General features: G+C 40.9%; 1 protein-coding gene across 1 annotated transcript in view; it reads right to left on the bottom strand.

Annotated features, from left to right (window-relative positions):
• Positions 1-79: 79 nt before the first annotated feature.
• The window catches only part of si:ch211-183d21.1 (uncharacterized), a 17,667-nt gene continuing 1,082 nt past the window's right edge, over positions 80-16,664 (bottom strand). The window contains exons 2-12 of the mRNA XM_028567346.1: positions 15,497-16,363; positions 15,117-15,297; positions 13,551-13,693; positions 9,521-10,086; positions 8,998-9,271; positions 8,648-8,843; positions 7,582-7,766; positions 6,972-7,064; positions 5,928-6,092; positions 3,553-3,646; positions 80-2,274 (exon numbers count right to left, since the gene is read on the bottom strand). Coding sequence (XP_028423147.1) covers positions 2,211-2,274; positions 3,553-3,646; positions 5,928-6,092; positions 6,972-7,064; positions 7,582-7,766; positions 8,648-8,843; positions 8,998-9,271; positions 9,521-10,086; positions 13,551-13,693; positions 15,117-15,297; positions 15,497-16,319 — 2,784 coding nt within the window. The 5' untranslated portion in view covers positions 16,320-16,363 and the 3' untranslated portion in view covers positions 80-2,210. The remainder of the gene's footprint in view (positions 2,275-3,552; positions 3,647-5,927; positions 6,093-6,971; positions 7,065-7,581; positions 7,767-8,647; positions 8,844-8,997; positions 9,272-9,520; positions 10,087-13,550; positions 13,694-15,116; positions 15,298-15,496; positions 16,364-16,664) is intronic.

Here is a 16,664-nt window from a genome sequence, read left to right as displayed (position 1 = left end):
GATGAAAATGGAGTATGTCAAACATTGAGAAGTGACAGAGAGGGACATGCAACAGGTAAAAAACACAAAACAACTGTGAGACTGCAAAAATTGCACATCTGCGGAAGTATTTTATTTCAAACCTGCTACATGCGCATTACATTTAAAAAGGAAAATGGGAGAACAAACTGGAAAGCAAACGACGGGAAGAAAGCTTTTGAGTGGAGATGCAGATAATAATACTTCTTTCCGATGTTTTCCATGACATGTTCTTCGGTGTGTAAATTCTCTGCTGCATCATGTACAAAGACTTTTTAGTGCCCAGTAAAAACATTTGTAAGTTTTCTTTTTTCTCTAGAAGTTGTGTTAGATTTGAACATTGCTGAGAATTGTTTGTCACTTCTTGTAATTGTTGTCAGTGCACACGAGAGAGAGAGAGAGAGAGAGAGAGAGAGAGAGAGAGAGAGAGAGAGAGAGAATGTATGTGATTCGCATGTTAAACAAGTGGTCTAAGCAGAAGTGTTACATCACATTGTGTTTCAGCATTGTCTAGCTTTTTCAGAGCGTACATATCTCACATTTTATTCAAGAGTCAGTACATTTGCATATCAATATATTATTTGGAGTGTGATATTAAAATGCAACTGCCTCCTGCTTTTTATTTAAAACTTCTTTCTACATGTACCATTTTATACAAAAGTCAAAACCCCCACAAATTCTTCTTCACTTACATGATTTTTCTAGATTTACATTGTTTTTTTTTTTTTTTTTTTTTACAAAATATTTGAGTTTATATGAAAGTAGCGGTGTTGCTGTAAAATAATTTGAATTCTGATTTCACAGGATTCATTTTGCTTGACAAATGTGTATTAATTTATGTCAACACTCAGAAATCAGAACTGAGGAAAATGGTACTGAGGAGGGAAATCTCACAAAAGGCAATTAAAGCAAACTATCTGAAATGTTGTGCACCACACCAGATGAGTCAGGCAACATTACAAGGTAAGCGACACATCAACAATATAACAAATGGAGCATATCCAGGCTTATACGTTTATTTCATGGCACTTTGTTTTGGCAATTTTTGATTATTTTCAAATTAATCTTTAGATTTTCAACTTAAATCAAACTTAACCAATCAAAATATTTCAATTTTTTTTCTCTGAGCCCAGCTAGTATCTGTATTCTACAATAATTTATCACTTCAGATTGGTGAAAACTGCCCCCCCTGAGAATAACTAACAACATATCCATAGTATTTACACTTAAGCTGCAGCAGAGATGGCTGTTCTTTCCCTCTAATAAATGAGGAATCTCGCTGATCAAATAACATACAAGTAAAAAGGCACAGTAGAGGTTTCTGAGCCACTAAAAACACACAGGTAAAATATAAAATAGTTCTAATTTTCTTAAGCAATCTCTCATTCCTAAAAACAAATACTCTTCATTCAAAAAATTACTCTCTTACTTCCCTTTTTCTTATTTTTGATCGAAGAAAATGTAAACAGTTTGCTTTAAGCATCAAAAGTGGTTACAGACACTCATCCCAAGTTAGCTAAAGACATTCACATTTAAAAGACAATCAAGCCCTTTGAAAGTCTAAAATGGACCTTAACAGCATGTAGCAAGAAAACAAAGCAGGAAGTCGACCGTTTGGATACTAAATGTGAGCTTGATGAATACTATCTTGGTTATAAAGTCTGTTGTTAAAACAACGCACCAGCTGCGAAGTGATGAAGGTCATTACATTGATAAAGCTTCCTGCATAGCATGGCTGTTACATTTTTTAATTTAAAAGGCTCTTTCCACAGTAACATAAACAAGTCAACAAAAATGACCATTTAGGACTCAAGTATTACAAAAAAATTCCTCCCTTTTATCTTCCTTTTGCTTTAAAAGTTGTAACCAGCACAGGGCAAAGGTTGTACACGTTCTTTTAGAAAAATACATTAATATCTTGCATTTTAAAATTCAGGGGTTGCCTGATTTAAGTGTCACCGGTGCCATGAAATATCACATGTCACACACTGGATGCAACCACGCTGCTAACAGACAACTACGAGTCATTTCGTCAGTGATCTTCCAAAGACACACAAAAGGACACTTGTGGTGGCACTCGGTTCAAAACAACCGCACAATCATTTACGTACAAGTCAAATTGATTACCCCCCTGCCTCTCGCTCTTTCTACTGAAGTTGTCCAATGCACATGAGCACCTCCAGGTGCCTGGATTATAGATCTGACAGGCCCTCTGCATGTTCACTCAGTTCCATGGTGTAATAGTCCAGAGGGCGCCTGAGAATAGAGAAAACAGCACACACACACACGCACACGCACACGCGCACGCGCACACACACACACACACACACACACACACACACACACACACACACACACACACACACACACACACACACACACACACACACACACACACACACACACACACACACACACACACACACGCACACACACACACACACACACACACACACATTAATGCTTTGAGAGCTACACATTGCAATTACACTACAGTTTCCAGTCACTCGCAGTACTCCAGGAGTAATTTAGAGTGTTATGGTTGCCTTTGATTGCCCCAATGCTGCCCTTATCTACAACTACTTCAGTCTGTGATTTGCTGCATTTCCCACAATAACTTTCAACAACTTCCTGAGCACAGTCGTGAACTTTCTGTTTTTATTAGAGAGTTACACTCACAGCTGAAGAGGTACAATAGGTCTTAGCATTACGTTTTTCTAGCCAAGAAAAAAAAGGAGAGTGGGAGTAAAATGTTATGGCCGGTGGAGAAATCTGTATCTCAAGCACAGGCTTAATCCTTCTATCACTGTTCTTAGTGTAAAATGTTAAGACAAGAAAGAAGGTCTTGCTCTTTAATTTTGAGCTGCAGCTGGTGTCTGACACCAAAACCTGACATTTCACACTTTTGGAAAATGTTGTGCTATTCACAAGACTGATGGGCCATGAATATGAATTTGTAGGATTTCTTTTGAAATTCATAATAATACAATGTGTTTTCCTTAAATATCAAGCTACAGCACTGAGTAGGTTAGCTTAGCATAAAGCCTGGAAACAGGTAGCCTGGCTCTGGACAAATATACCCCTAATTTACAGGTTATAAAGTGCTATAGGTGTTGTTTTAAAATTTTGGACAGGCCAACTGTTTCCTGCTTTCAGTACTTATGCTAAGCTAATCGCCCTAGCTGTAGTTTCATATTTACTGGACAGACATGAGAGTGGTATCAATCTTCAAGAAACAAAAGAAACACATCTTATGTGCGAGACTCCCAACAATGAAGCTAAATTATTGACTCCCAATTACACACACTTATTATACACAATATCATATTCACAAACACTCAGTCACTGTGTAATCCAAAGAAGAATCACCATTTAAAAAAATAACCAGATGTTAGTAATCTGGCTTTTAGATGATTTCCAGCAAACTAGCAAAGAATACAGAAGTTAAATGCTGTTGGCGTAATGCAAAAGAGGTACTTTGAAATATCTGATCAGTATGCACATTCAGCAGACCAGAGAGAGATGAGTGCTCACCTCTTCCTGTAGAAGTATGTGAACAGAGCAGCTCCTAGTCCCAGCAGCAGGAACCCTGCTACTATCAGCCCTATCTGTAAGCCCAGGGCAGATGCTAGGAGAGAGTTAAATAAAACCTCAGGTACACTTTCTGAACAAGTAAATACATTTAAACACAATATGGCAATTTAAACATCCTGACAAAATGTTAAAGTAAAAAAAAAAAAATGCTTTAAATGCCTGTAATATATTCACCTACTGCCTTTTGTGTTCTTCTTAATTAAATACAGTATGTGTTAACATCTCAGGATAAGTGGTCTATTCCAGATTTCCTATTGAAAACTATGCTTGTTATTTCGAACATTTAAAGTCACAGGAGAACTCCTTAAGCAGCTACTGTTGTTAGCAATACAACATAGGCACAACTGGTGTATCTGTTTACAGTGCAGCCAAACAAACTAGCACTGTTTGAATGACTTAGTTTGTCAGCAATCGGCCTTTTTCCATCATGCATGAGCATGATCTGATTTCCTGCTGAACAAGTGGTTTTCCTCACAAGAGCAGAGCACAGTAAAGTTGGTTGCCTAAAGCGTGATTTATACTTCCGCGTAAAATCCACGCCGTGGCTACCTACGTAGGTACGTGGAGACACAAACCTACGGCAGACCCTACGCTGTAGCCTGACATGTACCTCTCGAAAAATGTAACAACATGTTGGGGCTTGGTAGCGCTGCATTTCCCCCGACTGCATTTCCATCTCCATAAACAACATGAAATCAAGGAGAGGGTTAACTTGTCCTGCTACAGATTTCCCACCGTGGTCAGAAAGCTAAAAATAGACTAGAATACAGGAAATTACACCTGCTTCCTATGCCCATGACATTAATAGCCGGGACACACTTAACTGATTATCGGCCATTAGACAGTCTGGCGAGGTCAGTGACGCGAATCTGTTCGGTGTGTCCCGTGCCGTCGTCAGTCTGGGGGGCTGTCTGCGTTCATTTTGGCCGACTTGACATGTTCAGTCGCCGGCAGGGCAGTTGGGACTCACCCGGAAATGGGGAGCGGAATGAGGTGACAAGAGTCTCTCAGAATCTGACGAAAATCTTTTAAACGGACCTTTGCTGAGCTGAAATGAAGAAAGATTCAGCAACTGCATGGCCTATTTCTCGCTTAAAATGTTTCAGAAACATGTTTCAGTGAACTATTTTAGTACAATATGAGATCGTATTTTGAACGGCCGCCATGACAGTCTGGCTTTGAATTTCCAGAGAAAACAAACCCATGTGACGTGTTCGTCCAATCAGCTGCCGGTTTTCATTTCCTGGGCAACAATACAGATTAGCGCCGCCTGCTGTTATAGAGATGTATTACGTCTCGTCTCGTCTCTTTGGTGTGTTCTTTCACACTTTTACGTCTCATTACATTTGAGATGATTTGTTTCAAATTCCTTACGGCCTTTATAATCCCCAACAAAAAATAGAAACTACTGCCCTTCTAAATGTAACTGCAAAACAAAACAGCATTAAACTTTGCTGTAGATGCTGGTGTGTGAGAATCAGGATAGGCGCGAGTTCAAAGCATCAATGCATTCCTACAAAATAAAGCTTTCTAATAATTTTCTTCATTTCTTTCTATATTGTGCCTTTATTGCTATGTGACCAATGTGTTCTTTGTCTAACTGTAGTTGGCTCATAAATCAATCAAGAAACTGCTGTTTGCTGCCGTCCTCACTATGGCTTCCAATCGTAAATTCCCCCCTTTCATGAAGGCCTCACTTCCTTTTTTAATAGGGGTTCAGTATCCTGTGGGCATCTACCGTATACACATACATATATATATATATATATATATATATATATATATATATATATATATATATATATATATATATATATATATATATATATATATATATATATATATATATATATACACACACACACACACACACTAAATTGGCTTTAACAATCTAATGTAAGATTCTGTACACGCTGTAGTTCTTGTATGAAAAGTTCTATATAAAAATAGTGGTTATTATTATTATTTTAATAATATACCTACTGCAGCTTTCTTTGTTGTACAACATATTGTCCTATATGGTTCCAGAGTAGAGACTGTGACTTTAATGAGCTCCTAATAATCATAATGACAATAATGTACAACTCAGCCTCCATGTCTGATCTAGCAGATCTTATCACAATTCTATCCATTGGGAGAGGACTCTCCATGCTTGGTTTTATTCAGCGAGTTTTAAGACCCCAGAGACCATGCTAAGAATGTTTAACGAGCTGGATTTTTATAGCAGGCTATTAATCAGTTAATTTAGCTGATTAGAATCGGTTTTCTTTTGAAGTGAAAATGACTCGGCGAGCTGTTGTTATGTGGGTGCTAACCTGTGCTTGTGTAACGGCCCGTGGTGGGAGCAGAGCAGACGTCTCCCTGAGCAGAGGAAGGATTCATGTGCGATGTCTGGATGATGAGGGCCTTCTGATGATCCGACAGTGCCTGGATCTTCCCCCACACTCGCAGCCACCCAGACACGCAGGAAAAGTTGGTTCCTTGAGCGTGAACAGACACACAAATGTTTCATTATCTACATGGTGTTCACACAGTGTTCAGGATGTGCGTTAGCTTGGCAAATATAGTCATTCTGTAATCAGGAAACAAGAGATGTGAGTTACATCTGAAGAGCACAACCCATGCCAGTTACTTAGTGTATATGAGGGATGCAGGATGTGTGAATGAAAAGGATATAGTCAACACCTCCCTGTCTCTAAATAATGTTGTCCCTCTGTGAGAATTAACCATAACCGGAAGTGGTTGAGGGAGTTTCTAGAGCAGTGCTATATCGTGCTGCTCATCTCCTGTGAGTTGCCACATTATTACACAGCTGAAGCATTGCTTTACCAGTTGCACCTTTTCATGGCACTACATTCTCAGGACCTAAACCTGGACTTCATGCAAAATAGTACTAATAGTACAACTCCATGGCAACAGCGACATCCACGCTGTGTTGATTGTTGGTCAAGTTTTCCCACAGAGTCAGTGGTCTGCAATCCTTTCTTTTTTCCCTTTTTATGACTTTCAGTATCATTGTATGGAGTTACTTTGTACCTTTCTAATCTCTTTAAATGTTATTTTCTGAATGGTGACGCACATGATTTGATCACTAGTGAAATCAATATCACACACACACACATTTAAGTGTATTAAGTGGACAGTGTGCGGTGTTCTTCTCATTGTTTTTGAAGATTGAACTCCCGACACACACTGTCACACATTCAGGTGTGCAGAGATTTGTTGTCGGAAAAAAAAACGTTTTCACACAACGCACAATTTTTCAAATCTCATGGTTGAGTCATTTCTTGCATAAAAAAAAAATAAAAAAATCAGCCAAATGTGACAGTTTCAATTTATACTAAGTAAACCGGCCTCACCTTGGAGATACAAGGCAGAGATGCCACAGTGACACTTCTGCTCCAGGTAGTCGGCCACCTCAGCGCTCCTCCCCTGGATTAGACCATTACAGTCTGGGACAAACGGGGAAAAGGATGTCAGCTTTTATAAAAGGCATATGTACTGTGTTTTGACCATTAGACAGACAAAGGAAAAAAAAAGTTCAGTTTTACATTAATTCCCCCATGAACGGTTTATCTTCATTGCGGTCATTTTCTTCTTTCCACCTAAAGACAAGGTTTTTGCATTTCCGACCTTTACTAGACAGTTGACAATTAAGCTACAGACAGGAAACATAGGGAGAAAGAGAAAAAATCATGACATAAAAAAATCCCCAGCTGGGATTGAACAAGGGATGCCGCAGCAACATGGTTTGCATCTTAACCACGAGGCACCAGGACACACCTCATTGCTGTAATTTTAAAGTTGTGTAAGCAATGTTTGTATGCACTTCAAGTAAATTTAGAGTCACTGTGTGCTCAAAATACAGCCACAATGAGCTTTACAATCTGTGCAACATGACACCCTCTATCCTTAAACCACATCATATTCACTTTCACATTTTAGTTTTTTTAAGTTATGATGCCTCACCTCCCGACTGCTCCTGCCAGTCACTGGACAGGGGTCCTAGGCAAAGATCAATGTGACTCGAGAAGGCGGCGCTTGGACAGATGTTGGTTCTGTGAGGTGTGGGCGACGAGCTTGTCCAGGAGGAGGGGCTCCTCACCTCGCAGCATGAACACCGGCTGAGCGAAACAGGACCATCTTCCACTGACCTGCACATGCAATGCATGTATGAATACAAACATATATACACACACAGTAGTAAGGATGATAACGTCAACAAAGCAAGTCTGCCTCGAATGGGAAAGCAAAACAGAAAGTAGGTTTACATGAATACCAATTGGTTTAAGGCAACTTATGTATTTTGTTTACAGTAATGCTCTTTTAAAACATGGACTCCTTTAGTACACAAAATATCTTCCACTTAACTGCACTATTCAAGGGTAAACTTTGTATTGACAGATCCTGGCTTGTTAAATAAGTGACATTTGCTGCTGTGTGAATAGCAGTTTAAAAAATATAAAAAGTATTTTTATGAATGTATTTTTATGTTAATAGAGGCAGCCATACCTACTATATACAACCAGTGAAAAACCCCTCGAATACTATGAACATTTCAGCGTGATATGTTTTTTTCACTGAGAACATTTTTACATGTCACAGTAGGAAAAGCACAGGTGAACACTCTCTAATAAAAGTAATGTTGGCTGAATTCCAACATGCTTCTCTGTGCTCCTACCGATGAATGAAGTAGACTTTTTTTAATTGTTTTTATTTCATTATAATGATCAGATATTTTCACATTGGCCGGTCTGTAGGCGGGCTGTTTTGATGTGTTTGTCTTCTGACTTTAACCTGCTCTGGTTAGCAGTGCTGTATTAGTTGCCATGGTAATCTTTCCTAGATAAAAGAGAACCAGCTGTGATAAAAAACAAAATCGGGAGTCTGTCGGTGGCCTGGACCAAATTAATATAATTAGAAGGCCTCTACATGACATTTTTAGGATTCTGATTATAGCCTTAATTGGGTTGGGGCATATGATTAGTGTAAATGTTGTCAGTGATTCAAACTGCTGGGTTTATTCTGCATTTACCTGGCAGCTGGAATCACTTGTCTCCCTCTGGTGGTGGAAAGAGAGGAGAGCAGCTGCTGGTTTTCACTGAACACAAGTACATCTCTGAGACTGGAGTTGGTCAGAGCAGTGCCAGCTCTACAGACACTGAACAGGTCATAGCACAGGACTACGGCTCCTCGTACAGGCACCGCGGAGCCATCCGGGAAAGTCTGATCTATGCAGTACAGAGAGGAGGTGAAGGAGTAGTAAAGTGAGAGATGGTGGGGATGGGTACAGACTATGGGAGAGACTATTAAGAGGTTTTTAAAAATGAGGATGGAAATCTTTTGTTTCAAAAGGCGTCTATCCTTGAACAGCAAGGCCCTCACCTGCTCCCGTGACATTTCCAACGATGTAAAATCCATCCTGGTTAATAGATCCGGTCAAAGGAAAGGCAATGATGGTCCCACTGCGCTCCTGGTCAAACACAGACAGCACCAGGCCCAGCAGGTTTGTCATGGGGGGCCCGTGCAGCTCCACAAAGGACCTCTGCTGGCTGTGATTGGTCCAATGGCCACTAGCCACCTCGCTGATGACCACACCCTCAGGGGCTGGAGGGGGGCGGGGGCAGCTGTTCTCCCTCAGAGGCGTGGGTGGAGCCACCTGTAGTGATTGATGCATTTTCAGACTCATTTTTTTCTTCCTAAAAGCATCTGTGATATATCCAATGAGATTGCATCAGCATCAATTTAATTATCAGTGCAATAAGCAAAAAAAAAACTAGCCAAATATTTAAAAGGAATAGTTCAACATTTTGGGAAATGTGCAGCAACTTCCGGGAGCTATGCTCATGGTGACAGTTGACTTACTGACCAAACGACTGTTTATGAAACCTTCACCCTTTGTACTCACTGAAAAAGCAGAGAGGTCATAGGGATAAAGGCCTCTACAGCGGCTGAGGGCCTCATCACCAGGCAGAACCTCTGGATCCTCCAGCAGAGGCAGCTGTCCTGGGGTCAGAGCTTTACTCAGCTCCTGTGCCTCCTTATCCGATCCTCTCTGCCGGTAGACGACTGCATCCAGCAGGCCTTTGGTGGGGATCCCCCTTTGTGTGGCTGATGGCGGGCCATAAGGGCTGCGATAGAGTGCCACAGCATCTGGTCCATTCTGGATGGTATTGGGGGGCAGGCGGAGTGATGGAGCTGGCACCAACCTGTCACTGCCCAGCAGAAAGTAGCCCTTAGAAGTAGTGAAGTGTCCACTTAGGCTGATCTCCCTGTAGGGTTTGTTGTTGTGTGCACTGAACAGTAGGATCCAGATGCCTTGCAGGGAGACCCGGCGTCCTGATGGATGCCAAAGCTCGATGTACTCGCCGTCCTCAGCTGCGCCAGGTGTATCAGTGTTCAGCTCATTGATCAGGAAGTCACTGTTCCCCCAGGGTGGGAGGTGAGGAGGTGAATCTGTACCTCCTGGAATAACTAAAGCATAAAGAAAGGTATGAATTAGCTGCTGTCAAGGACTATTTTCACTTGATTTCACTTTGTTTTTTTGTAAGGATTTAACATGCAACATTTAACATGTTAACAAAAGAGCTTTCCAGATGCTGGTAGGCAATGGTAGATTTTGCGCTAAGCTAAGTAGCTTTATATTTAACAGACGGACATGAGAGTAGTACCAATTTTCTCATTTGCAAGAAGGTGAATAAGCATATTTAGCATGGAGTTGTTAAAATAAACAAAACCACGAGTCTGTGGCAGGTACTTTGTATCCACAGGGATTTGTTGAGATAATGGCGACGCATGCAAACTCTTTAGCATGTTAAAGAACTTTTGAAATTTCCATTAGGGCTGACTGCACTTTAGAGCACTGTGGCAAGACATATGAGGAGGGATATAGCAGAAGGAGACAACACCACATTAAAGTATGTCCACTTTGCTTTTAATGCATTTGAGTCTTATATAAAAAGGGACATTAGACATTCGTTCACATTTCCATTCATTTCATGTTTATTACATTTACACAATATCTAATAGAAGGCAATTACAGTACTGCATAATGATGTTCCATAGAACTTAACTCCTAACCCCTTCCCATTCCTTTTATATTATCATTTATAATAGAAGAAAGCATAGGCCATTGCTTTTCTACTGATGAAAAAATAATAGTCAACACATTCAGCGGCAACAGAAAGCAAGAACATTGATTCAACTTAAGTGACATAGGTTTGGCTTATATAGCTCAAAGATGAAAGGAGTAGTTCGACATTTTGGCAAATACACTTTATTTGGTTTCTTGCCAAGGAGTTTCATGTCTGATTGCTACATCTGAAGCTACAGCTTCTACATAGTGGCATGACATGAGAGTGGTATCAATCTTCTCATGACTCTCAGCAAGAAGGAGAATAAGTGTGAAATGAATGAAAGCCTTATCAAACTTTAAGATGAAACAATAAAACAGAAAATGGACAAGCTAGACGAGACACGACTATAGTGATTTTTTACTACAGAATACTGAGTCTCACACAAAAACCTGTTTTTATTTTTATGTCAAATACCTTGAAATTATTCTAATGTGCCTTTGTCTGATGTATGTCTCCTTAAAAGTCAAACTGAATGGGGATATTTAAACCTGATTGGATGTTTGAACTAGGATCTATTAGTTATCTTTTTTACTTCACATACTGTATTGTATTATACATCTAACAAATTAAAAATAAAAATCAGAAGATTAGTATAGGGTTGTTTACTGCTATTTATGTGGAGACCCTTTTTTGGCGCTGCCCCCTGACAGAGGTGCTGAAACTCAATGGATAATTCCAGCTGGGTCTTATTCTTCCATTTTCTTGTTAAGATAACATATTACTCACTAATGTAATTGATAGGATCTGGAAAGATGCCAGCAATGCTGCAACTTCAGTAGACCTTTGCGTTAGTTCAGGCACTCACATCAGCTGATTGGTGTCAGGTGTGTAATTCATGCTCAGTATCATTGGCTCATTGATGCACCATCCTTTGTTTGGCTACCAGCTGACCAGTAACACACTGCCACATTCATACAAGTGTACTAGGGGGCCTTTATAAACTGTCAGTTCTCACGAATACTCTGCAGATTCCCTCACACCAGCACTGCTTCCTGCTGCAACTCCCTCCACCTCCCCAACCTTTTACTTATGTGACTGAAGGATTGGTATTGTTAACTTGCTGAGAATTCAATGAGAGCTCCTTCAGAGAGCAAAACCTTTCCCAGAAAATCTGACTTTCTTGATGCGTCTCTGACTGAAGTACTGCTGGTTAAAGTTGAACCAACAGCCTTTTGTTTTCTCTTCCAAAGACGTTTGGTTAACATGGAGGTCTTATCTAGGTGTATCCAAGGGCAGGGCTGACCTCTCATGCTTAATATTGGAATAAACAAAGATCAAAATCTGTCCAGATTATAAGGATTTTGAGATTCAAAAGGTCTTTCTTGATCTTGAAAAAGCAGTTGAGAAAACAATCTCACAACAAGGTCCATTAAGTAGCTGTTCTGGAGCTTTCAATTAAATAACATGATATTTATTAGGACTAAGTTACTTTATCTTGATGTTCTTTTATTAACAATCTTATTTTGCATCTGCAAAATATACAGTTTGTAACCTATTTTATGTGACTTATTTTTCAAAATCTAGCTCCACCCTACAACATTTAATCAAACATTTTACTTATCATCTGTTCAATGGATAGGAAAGGAGTCCACATGGAAAAACCACAGGCTTTCTGAACCTCAACCTTTTGATTTCTTTAACATACTCAGTTTTCACTTCTCTTAATGGGGGTTCCTTCTTGGAGCAATATCCCCCACCAACTCTCAGTTCTTTAATTTGCAATACTTTTTCCAGTGATTAAGCTTTGTTACCTTGTTCCTCAGCTGGTCAATGATGCAATCTATAACTTCCCCAAGGTCAGCATTTGAGAATGTGCACAAGGATATAGCTCTTTCTGAGAATTACTCTGTGGTTTCCCAAGATGAATAAGAAATCTATTTGAAAGTATGTATATATGTGTGTATGTATGTAGTCTCTCCATGCAGATGACTCATCCTAACTTAACTCACAGCCACACATTATCTCATTCACATTATTACGTCATTGCCATGACTTAATAATATTGTTACCATGCATATTCAACATTCATGGCCACGCATTATATCAATTTCACAATGTCTGAATAAGGTTGGACTTTCTACTGCTTGTCAATCACACGTGCAATACCTGTCCTATTCCCTTCCTTACTGCATGTAAACTGCAGAGAGAAAGCAAAAAGTGTGGGATTGAGTTGAGTTGAGTGAATCTCATAAACTGTATCAAACAACATACATATCTTAAAAGGTCCCATGACATGGTGCTCTTTGGATGCTTTTATATAGACCTTAGTGGTCCCCTAATATTGTATCTGAAGTCTCTTTCCCGAAATTCAGCCTTGGTGCAGAATTACAACCACAAGACTCAGTCCCACAATGAGCTTTCCTTACTATGTGCCATTTCTGTGTCTGTATCTATTGAGGAGGAGAGGGGGGGGCAAGGTGGATGGTGGGGGTGTGGCCTTGACCAACTGCCACTTTGCTCATTTGAAAGCCATGATGTCTCTCTCTCATGGGTGGGTCAAATTTCTCTGGGTGGGCAAAGCAGAGAAAGGGGAGGTAACCTTGCCCCTTATGACCTCATAAGGAGCAGATTCCAGATCGGCCCATCTGAGCTTTCATTTTCTCAAAAGGCAGAGCAGGATACCCAGGGCTCGGTTTACACCTATCGCCATTTCTAGCCAATGGGGGACCATAGGCAGGCTGGGGGAACGCATATTAATGTTAAAAAACCTCATAAATCGAAAATGTTCATGCCATGGGACCTTTAATAATGTTGAGCATCTAAAATAAATGTAAGAGTCATGAAGCACATTCAAATACTCACCAATACTGTGCGGGCAGATCTTTGGCCAGGGGCACTGGTTGGGCTGTGCGGGAGTTTGCGAGGCCTCCCAGAAGACACCAGGGTCTCTGGCCCAGGTGGCCACACCACAGCGACTCAGATAGAAGCCTCCCTCTTTCAATAAACTGACAAAGTAATAAAATCATTTAGAAACAAGCCTTACAAATTGACCACTATTTTGAAGGGTATAATATTATAATTGGTTAGTGTTGGATGGCACATTTATATTTTGCAGTGGATAAACAAAGCACATCATAATGCTATCCAATAATATTGCTTTAAAATAAAATACTAATTGTAATGCTACATTTCTTAATAGTTTTTAGCAGGCGTGGCAATGTAAGTCTGTCGGTCAGTTCGTGCAAGACTTTGGTTCAAACTGAAATATTTCAACAAGAATTGGATGAATTGCCATGACATTCATTCATCCATTACATTTGGTAAACTCATTAATGTCCCCCTCTAGCCTGGCATTGCCTAACTAATTTTGCAAATGCGTATTCATCTGGAACCCCTCAGTTCATTTTCAATTTCCAAATGGCGCAGACCAAAATGTGGATTGGATAGACCTACAACCAATCCCAGCAACGAAACATGTGACGTAGCACTGAGCAACACATGAAAATTGGGGTGGTGCTTGGTCCATTTGAAGTAGGAAAAAAAAATGACGCCCTGGCCACAAACTTTCTCAAATTAAGGCTAAACACTAAAAAGTGTAGACGGGAAATATGCAATACAGTAACAGAATCTTGATACATATATGATCAGCATGTGCATTGTGCTGAACGGACCAACAGGTGACGCTTCTCGGTAACTCATCGCCTTAAACCCTATATGAGATAAACGGTTGTGATTGGTCCGCCCAGGGCCAGGTCGGCAGAAAATGGGCCAGATGTGTCTGCCAGAGCAAATAAAACAACCTCGGCAGATTCGTTTGGTTTCCAGGCCCAACATCATCAAAATATGAATTCGTCCAATATTTTGGTTTATTATACCTGCAGCCTCAGCTGTACTTTGTGTTCACTACTTATTAGCATGCTAAGATGGTGAACATGGTGAACATGGTAAACATTAAACCTGATAATCTTCAGCATGTTATCATGCGGACGTAGGCATTTGTTAAAAGCACTATTGTGTTTCAGTACAGTCTCACAGAGCTGATAGCGTGGCTTTAAACTTAAAAACTTTAAAGTCTTGTTGTATTACGCTCCATTTAAAATCAGTGAGGTGTGAATTAAACTCGCTGGTCCAATTTGGGTGTTACTATGAGCAAATGTATTTCAGTGTCAGTGAGAGCATACTTGTGACTTCTGCCCCACAAAGAGAAACAGTGTTCACAAGTCTCTCCCAAGTAAAAGATGTTTGACAGAATGTGTTTCACAACATTCAAAACTATGGCCTCAAAAATAACTACTGAATGTTACTAACACATCCGATAGTCACCATGAGATTCACCACACTAGCATTGATTCTTTCCACCTCTGCAGTCAAATTGGGGTGGTTTTACTTTGGAATTTAAAGGAGTGGTAAACTATCATGGTGCCTTGCCTGTTGCTGAGTTGGTATGGCTCTCTGCCTGGGATGAGAGTCTCTGTAAGGTTGGCACTGGGCTTGTTTCCAGGTCCAGCAAACACAAATGCATCTAGAGGCTGTATCTGGCTCAGTGGACTGCCAACAGGGAAGACTGAGGCTCTGCCACTGTAAATAGCCACTGCCCCAGACTCATCTCCTGAGAAGAAATAACAGAAACAAAGAATTAAGAATAAAACAAAAAGTGAGTGAATGAAAATGCACGAAAATGCACTAAAGCTCTCTACGGAGCTTCCACATGTAAAATCTGATGAACTGTAAAGTCGAAACGATCTAACGATCATACAACGCTATCCAAAGCGGTAGAACAAGATCAATACAAACCACAGCACACTGACCTTTCATGTAGTTCTTCTCTATGTTCACGGAGATCAACCCATTCCTGAAAGCGTCCACATTCACGTCCACGCTCATGCTGACCCTGTCCGTTCTCCCATCCAACACAACCAGCACCAGAGGACCTGCAGCTGGAGCCCCTGTTAGCTCCACAAACCCGTCCACCTGCCCTCCTCCCAGCTTCAGTTCAGTGATGACAGGAATGGATGCTGGGGCGGCAGGCGGGGTGCAGTTATTCCTCTGACTTGGGGAAGGTGAGGACACCTGAAAACCCCAGCGGTCTTCGGACAGCAGGCACCTTTCAATTGACTCGTCCCCCTCAAGGGCTGTTTCATCCTCAACGAAGGCTGGTTCTCCTGGTGTCAGAGTCTCAGCGAGGAACTCTGCGCCCCCAGTACGGCGAGTCATGTACACGACAGCATCCACCAGCCCAAAGGCCGTGACATTCATCTTCTCACTGTAGCGAGCAGCAGATGTGTGGTAGAGGACGACGGCGTCTGGGCCGTTCTGGACTGTGTTGGGAGGCAGGAGGATGGCTGGTTTTGGCAGCATATCCACCGAGCCCACCAGGAAGAATCCTCTGTCATCTGTGCTGTGGCCTTTCAGATCCAGCACCTTGTAGGCTATATTTCCATTTCCATTATAGAACACAAGAGTATAGCCATCCAGTGAAGCCCGTTGTCCACTGGTGTGATACAACTCCACAAACTCGGTGGTGTCCAGTCTGGGGTTGTCGGCGTTGATCTCGCTGATAATGAGGCAGGGGTCACCACTGACTACCACCACCAGGCAGAGACAGGCCACACAGGCCAAACTGACCACCATGACTTAGGCTACAGCTTCTTCGGAATACCGGGACAGGGGAGCTTCTGCAAGAAAAAGTTGCATTCCTCAGTAAAATAAAAGGTAAAGGTACTTTATTTGTCACATACACGTACATGTAGCGAAATTCATTCTCTGCATTTAACCCATCCCTCAAGGGAAAGAACTGAGGGAGTGCTGATACTGGGCTTTATTAAACTCAAGCAATACTGGGTTCTTATTTAAAAGGACAATACAAATGACTGGCACAATCTGAGCCACAAAAAAGGACTGGATACTGTATCAGTAGCGTGCTCACAGTACTGTAATAAAATCTTATGTTTACAACTTTCATACCAGATTCCCTAG

Source organism: Perca flavescens, chromosome 21 (genome assembly GCF_004354835.1).
Source record: "Perca flavescens isolate YP-PL-M2 chromosome 21, PFLA_1.0, whole genome shotgun sequence".
NCBI classification, from domain to species: domain Eukaryota; kingdom Metazoa; phylum Chordata; class Actinopteri; order Perciformes; family Percidae; genus Perca; species Perca flavescens.
The sequence above is the reverse complement of the archived record's forward strand: the minus strand, read 5'-3'. Positions and strand labels throughout refer to the sequence as shown.